This window comes from Pongo pygmaeus, chromosome 19 (assembly GCF_028885625.2).
Source record: "Pongo pygmaeus isolate AG05252 chromosome 19, NHGRI_mPonPyg2-v2.0_pri, whole genome shotgun sequence".
Lineage (NCBI taxonomy): Eukaryota > Metazoa > Chordata > Mammalia > Primates > Hominidae > Pongo > Pongo pygmaeus.
In genome coordinates, this window is record NC_072392.2 from 53,657,598 (window position 1) to 53,664,838 (window position 7,241).

Genomic DNA, 7,241 nt, shown 5'->3' on the forward strand with positions numbered 1-7,241 from the left:
CATTAATTTCAGCCCAGTGGATAGTTCTATCTGTAATCCAATGTGCTTACATCAGGTAATAATTGATAATATATCAGAACACTTTGTGGATTACTTTGTGTAGTTTTAGTTCCCCATAAGGTTGTACGGAGGGTTTACATTCATAAACATCAATTTAGCAAAGATACAAGTTTATGTTTATGGGTTTCTTTTTCAGCGTTGCCAATGTTATACAGCAGGCCGGGTGTCCTGTACCAGAATACATAAAAGGTTTTCAGAAACTACTAAGGTACAGTCTTGAATTTACCTGTATCTTTGTCTGTCTCTTTGTATATACATTCTTTTTTCTTTTTTTCTTGCTCTGTTGCCCAGACTGGAGTGCAGTGGCATGATCGCAGCTCACTGTAGTCTTGATCTCCTAGGCTCAAGTGATCCTCCTGCCTCAGTCCCCTGAGTAGCTGGGACTACAGGCATGTACCACCATGCCTGGCTATAATATTTTTTAGATTTTTGGGGAGTAGAAATGGGGTCTTGCTGTGTTAACCAGGCTAGTCTTGAACTCCTGGCCTCAAGTGATCTTGCTATCTTATATCTTTGCCTCCCGAAGTACTAGGATTACAGGCATGTGTCACTGCGCCCAGTCAAAAACTGTGAATATTACATGTTATTTCCTTGCCAGTTTTTTATCCTTTATTTATTTATTTTTTTCCTTGAGATGAAGTCTCAGCTCATTGCAACCTCTGCCTCCCAGGTTTAAGCAGTTCTCCTGCCTCAGCCTCTCAAGTGGCTGGAATTACAGGTGTGTGCCACCACGCCCAGCTAATCTTTGTATTTTTAGTAGAGATGGGGTTTCACCACATTGGCCAGGCCGGTCTCAAACTCCTGACCTGAAGTGATCTGCCCACCTCGGCCTCGCAAAGTGCTGGGATTATACGCATTAGCTACTGCACCTAGGCTTATCCTTGAAATGTTAAGTATTCAGATTCTTTTAAAAGTATTCAGTATAAGTAAAATATGCTGAGAATTATTTTAGTTCATAAAGCTGGTAAAAAACTTAATTGATCAAAATCAAACTCTGATGCTTGTTGACAACAGGATATAAGGTTGGCACAGGACATATTTTAATCACAGTCAGTAGCTTTTTAAAAGGTTGATTGAATTTATCATCCCTTTGAGTTAGCTCTGTAAATGCTATTAGGTGATCTCGTTTATTAAAGTAGTTACAGCCCCACCTTAAACCAGTAAATGGTTTTAAAAAATGAATTTTGTGGCCAAGCGCGGTAGCTCACGCCTGTAATCCCAGCACTTTGCGAGGCCGAGGCAGGCGGATGATCTGCAGTCGGGAGTTTGAGACCAGCCTGACCAACATGGAGAAACCCCATCTCTACTTAAAATTCAAAAAAAATTTAGCTGGGCGTGGTGGTGCATGTCTGTAATCACATTTACTCGGGAAGCTGAGGCAGGAGAATCACCTGAACCCAGGAGGCAGAGGTTGCAGTGAGCCGAGATTGCGCCATTGCACTCCAGCCTGGGCAACAAGAGCAAAACTCCGTCTCAAAGAAAAAAAAAAATGAATTTTGTGATCAAGGATCAAAACTAATTTTAGCTTTAACTCTTCTAATTGAAGTTGCACTTAATTTGTTTCCTTTTTTACTTTGTAACTTTCAGCAAACAAAAGAAAAAGATGATTAAGAAACCATTGGAAAGGGAGAGCATTAGTACAACTCCAAAATGTTTCTTAGAAAAAGCTAAGGATAAACGGTAAGTATGTGGTAAGAAAAATGGCTGTTTGATACCATCATAAAGTTATAGTAGGCATTATTTTTCCTTAGGTAAATTTTTAGAAGTAGAATTGATACTACAGTCTGTTGTAAAACATGATAAAAATAATATATTTTAGGCTGCCTATAATTGGGGAATTTATTTGTTTGTTTGTTTGTTTTTTTGAGACAGAGTCTCGCACTGTCGCCCAGGCTGGAGTGCAATGGCGTGATCTCAGCTCACTGCAACCTCTGCCTCCCGGGTTCAAGCCATTCTACTGCCTCGTCATCCCAAATAGCTGGGATTACAGGCTCCTGCCACCACACCCAGCTATTTTTTTTTTTGTATTTTTATTAGACACGGAATTTCACCATGTTGGCCAGGCTGACCTCAGGTGATCCACCTGCCTCAGCCTTCCAAAGTGCTGGGATTACAGGCGTGAGCCACCGTGCCTGGCCAGGAATTTGTTTTAATATTGGAATTTTTCTGTACCAATATGTTGATGATCTGTTTTTTTTCCATCTTGGAAAATATTATTTCAATTCTCTATAAATTCGAATTATACTGCCCACCTTCTCTACACAGCCCACATTAGGACATGCTACTAAGGCCAATAGTTAGGACCATTGACTTACATGGATCTAGTCTTCTTTGAAGCACCATATTCTGGGCAGGATTTCAATATGATCTCAGGCTTATGCAGATGCACATTGTAACACCTGTAAAAAGTATTACTTAGATAAATTTGTGCTAGCTTAGCTGAGTTTTATGAGGATATTAAAGTATAGTTTTTTAGCATACATACAGGCTACCTTATTTTGCCCAGTAATACTAGGAAGCTTTGTATTTTGAAAAGGATAGGCCAAGATATTTTGAACAGTTATACTCTTTCCGTTATTTAAGGAAAATGGCACTCTTCACATTCTACCAGAACCAGGTTATTATATACTCTAATAGAATTGTTCAAGTCTATAATTTATTGTTTTTTTCTCCCCTGAGAGTGCTATCAGTGGCCTAGGATATTACCATTGTGAAATATGCTAATGCTTATATCCAGTTACCTCACGTCTGTTCTATAGAAGTCATTAGAAAAAAACTGTTTCCATTAACCCAGTAGGCATTTACCAAGTTGTTCTGCAAGGTACTTGGTGGTGGTAGGGTATACAAACGAATATAAAATGAGACTGCTTTCCTGAAGTTAGGGAAAGAAGATTCGTGTACATGACAGAAAATTAGAGACTGGTTTTTAAATAAAATAGGAGTTAAGAGAAAGATGATTGTGAATTGGTGTGGTTACAGAAGTTTCAACAAAGTAGAACTATCTTTAAAGATAGGTAAAATTTAGGCATGGAAAAGGGAACAAAATGAACAGAGGCATGAAAATTAGTGTGCGCTTTGTAAATAAGTGAACAAGAGTTTTCACATGTTGGTATTGACTATGAGGAATAAAAGTCAGTTCAAATATACAGTGTATATATAGTATCCCAAAATGTTATCATACTTTTAAGTTTTAATAACTTGGGAAGGGTTAAGTGCTACAAACTGAAAAAAGTATATTTGAATGATCAATCCTTTTAATTCCATTTGTACTTATTCAGTTTTGGGAATGCTTCACAATCACATTTACTTTTTTTTTTTTTTTTTTTTGAGATGGAGTCTTGCTCTGCCACCTGTCACCCAAGCTGGAATGCAATGTCGCAATCTCGGCTCACTGCAACCTCCACCTCCCAGGTTCAAGTGATTCTTGTGCCTCAGCCTCCTGGGTAGCTGGGATTACAGGCACCTGCCACCATGCCCGGCTAATTTTTTTGTATTTTTACTAGAGACGGGGTTTCACCATGTTGGCCAGGATGGTCTCGAACTCGAACTCCTGGCCTCATGTGATCTCCCACCTCGGCCTCCCAAAGTGCTGGGATTACAAGTGTGAGCCGCTGCACCTGGCCAACATTTTTAAATTTTAATTTTCTGTCGCAACAGTTTCTGGGTGACACTTAGACCAGTGGATTGGTAGTGAACCTTGTTATGCTTGGCCACTTTGGTCACCTAATCTGTCTTAATAGACTTGTTGGTGGGAGAGGAGTGGGTCACATCGGAACTGTTGTGCATGTGTTACTCTTTGGATGGTCTTAAAGCCAAGATAACAAATGCACTCCTTTCAGGCACTGAGCAGCAACTGATGAAAGTTTTTACAAAGGTCAAAAATCAACTAGAACATAAGATGGTGGCTATGTTGAATTTTAATAAGATACATCAGTATTTTAAATAATTATACTTTAAATGCTGATTTGTTTTTGTTTTGAGATGGAATCTCTGTCGCTAAGCGGGAGTGCAGTGGCACGATCTCTGCTCACTGCAACCTCCACCTCCCGGGTTCAAGTGATTCTCCTGCCTCAGCCTCCTGAGTAGCTGGGATTACAGGCACATACCACCATGCCCAGCTAATTTTTGTATTTTTAGTAGAGATGGGGTTTCACCATGTTGGCCAGGGTGGTCTTGATCTCCTGACCTTGTGATCCGCCCGCCTCGGCCTCCCAAAGTGCTGGGGTTAAGGCATGACCCACCGCGTGCAGTCTAAATGCTGATTTTTATAAGTTTATAGCATTTATACTTCTGGGGCTTTTTGTTTGTTTGTTTTTTGAGACAGGGTCGCAATCTGTCACCCAGACTGGAGTGCAGTGGCACAATCAGGGCTCACTGCAGCCTCGACCTCCTGGGCTCAAGCAGTCCTCCCATCTCAGCCCCCTGAGAAGCTGGGACTACAGGCTTATGCCACTGTGCCTGGCTAATATTTTTTATTTTTAGTAGAGATGGGGTTTCGCCATGTTGCCCAGGCTGGTCTCAAACTCCTGGACTCAAGCGATCTGCTTGCCTCTGCCTCCCAACGTGGTGGGATTACAGGCATGAGCCACTGCACCTGCCTTCTTCTGAGGTTATTACAACTTAATTTGTACTAAGACTTCGAAGACACTTGATATAAATCTTGTCATATCAGCCCCCTGCTTAAGGTGCTTTGGTTGTGTCTCCATTTTCTTCATATGTAAAGGCCATACTACTTATGTATGTATGTATACTTATGTATGTATGTATACATACTTATGTATGTATAGCATACAAGCAAGACCCATCATGATCCAACTCTGGCTTACCTCTATGTTATAGATGTTTCCTTAATGATCCCACCCATGCCTATAGGCTCAGCTCATACTTCTATGCTGATAGCTCCTAAGGTCATATCTTCAGCCCCAACTTCCCCATTGAGCTACAAACCTGAATCGTTGTTGCCTAGTGGACCTCACTTCAGGCACCATAAACTCAGCCCCATGCAGTGAGTCGGGGAGGAACTGGATTTGGAGCCAGAAGAACTGGTTCTAATATCTACTTCCCTGTGTAGAGTTGGGATTTGGGATTATATGAGTTAATATACACCAAAGAACTTTGTATTACTGTAATAATAGTTTGCAAACATTGATTATTTTCTCAAAACTTTTTCCCTTTATCTGTTACCACTTAGTTAATGACATTCAACCTTCACTAGGCTATAGGATCAGACTGATAGGATTCGTGTCTAACATGGATTACCAGTGAGTGATGACTGGCAAGTTACTCAACCACTCTGTGCCTCATTTTCCTCATCTGTAAACGGAGGATAATAATAGAATACTCCTCATAAGTTGTTAGGAAAATTACCCGAGTTAATACATGTAAAGCACTTAATAACCGTTTCTAGCATGTAGTAAGCACTGAATCAATGTGAACTCATTAGGTCAGGATCCGAATCTATCTGTCATACCATGTAGTAATGTAGTTTACTGTGATGGTTCTGCCTCACTTAGGTGATTGTGATTTTCTAAAGGGCAGAGACCATGTCTAATGCATCTTTGTATTCCTAGTGCCTCATTATTTCATACACAGTACGTTTCAGTAAATGTTCATTAAACTGGTGGTAGGGTTATGGAAAGTAAATATATGTAGAATTTTTTATTCGATTTTCCTTACTTTGCTCTTTACAGGAAAAAGGTCACTGGTCACAACAGCAAGAAGAAAGTAGCTCTTGAAGACAAAAGTTAAAAACAGACTTTAAAAATACTGTCCCAGAAATGTAATTTTATGATCCCAGCATGAATGTTGTTTTCATGGAATACTTGAAGTCTTACAGTCACCTGTACGAAACGTTTGAAATCAACTACAAGTACATGGGACTGGTGATAAATGATCCTAAACTATCAAGTCAATTTCAATTTGTAGGTGCCTTTTTTTTTTTTTCCTGTAGAGATGAGGGTCTCGCCATGTTGCCCAGACTGGTCTTGAACTCCTGACCTCACACAATCCTCCTGCCTCAGCCTCCTGAGTAGCTGAGATTACAGGCACAAGCTGCTGCACCCAGCTCTGTAGGTGACTTTTAAATGATTATACAATGGAAGTAACATTCATTGACATTTCTGTGGTTTGAATCCAGAGAGATACTTCTTATAGAAGAACAAATGTTTATGCTAAAAATAACACCAAAATGTGGTGAACTCTTAAGGACTTTTCCCTTCAAGTGTGAAGGAAGGTGTGATGAATGCTGTGGAGAGGCATCTGGAACAGAAATTCAAAATAAAGCCTTGACATTAAATACCCCTTCCACTGCTCACTTTGTAGATGGTAGCATGGGCTGTCTACCAAGAAGAAACCTGCTGCTCTCTTAATTTTAATATTTCCTAATTTGTTGATGGCCTTTTGTATTGTGAACCACAACAAAGAGAGGCCTCTTCTGTGGCTGGTTTTTCCAGTTCCCTGGGATTTTAAATTCTTTGGTCTATTAAGTATCCTTGTATTGGATACTTAATACCTTAGCGCTGTCATAATGTTGTACAAGATCATGATCAGCTTCTCCCTTTCTTCATTTTCTGTGATTTAACCATGTTCTTTCCTGTCTCTTTCCATTTATTTTATTTGAATACTGATAAACATTTTATCCTGATAAGGAAGAATGTTTTTGTTACTTGATATACCTCTGTCTTCATTCTCTTACAGCTTATCTTTCCTTAGGTTGATGGTGCCTCATTTAGTAAGTAGATCTCTACCTAAGCTAAAGGATTATGATCATATGGTGTTGGAGACTATTAGCTATTAGATTTTTCTCAAATATGAGTTTTGTACAATGGAATGAAAAATTGACTTCATATACGTAGGACTGGTGCCTAAGAATGACTTGAATGTTATCATTACTACCACAGAACTATAATATACATTACCTTTTCTCAGCAGCATTTGAATTCAACTTATTTGTTTCCTCTATTCGTAGCTTTTTGTTCTAGAGTCAGAACAGGTGGACTTTGCTTTGAATATTTTAGATGGGACAAAAATTGTTCATCTTCAGAATTTATTTAAAGAAAGACCTACTGGTACAGGATGTAAAAATAGTTACAAGAACATGATTTTTTTGTTTGTTCATGCAAACAGATCCTTTACCCAATATATATTCCGGAGGTAGATATACTGGTGCAACCCATTTGCCA

General features: G+C 39.4%; 1 protein-coding gene across 7 annotated transcripts in view; it reads left to right on the plus strand.

Annotated features, from left to right (window-relative positions):
* Window positions 1-6,989, plus strand: part of DDX52 (DExD-box helicase 52) — a 30,147-nt gene extending 23,158 nt beyond the window's left edge. For 2 of the 7 annotated variants that reach the window (XM_054456874.2, XM_063655502.1), the window contains 3 exons: window positions 197-268; window positions 1,648-1,740; window positions 5,751-6,989. In XM_054456874.2, the coding sequence (XP_054312849.2) occupies window positions 197-268; window positions 1,648-1,740; window positions 5,751-5,808 (223 nt within the window). In that variant the 3' untranslated portion in view covers window positions 5,809-6,989. Of the gene's footprint in view, window positions 1-196; window positions 269-1,647; window positions 1,752-1,928; window positions 3,212-3,390; window positions 5,707-5,750 lie in introns of those variants that run through there. The other 5 variants (XM_063655498.1, XM_063655500.1, XM_063655501.1 and 2 more) reach the window with 4 other exon arrangements.
* The last annotated feature ends 252 nt before the right edge of the window (window positions 6,990-7,241 follow it).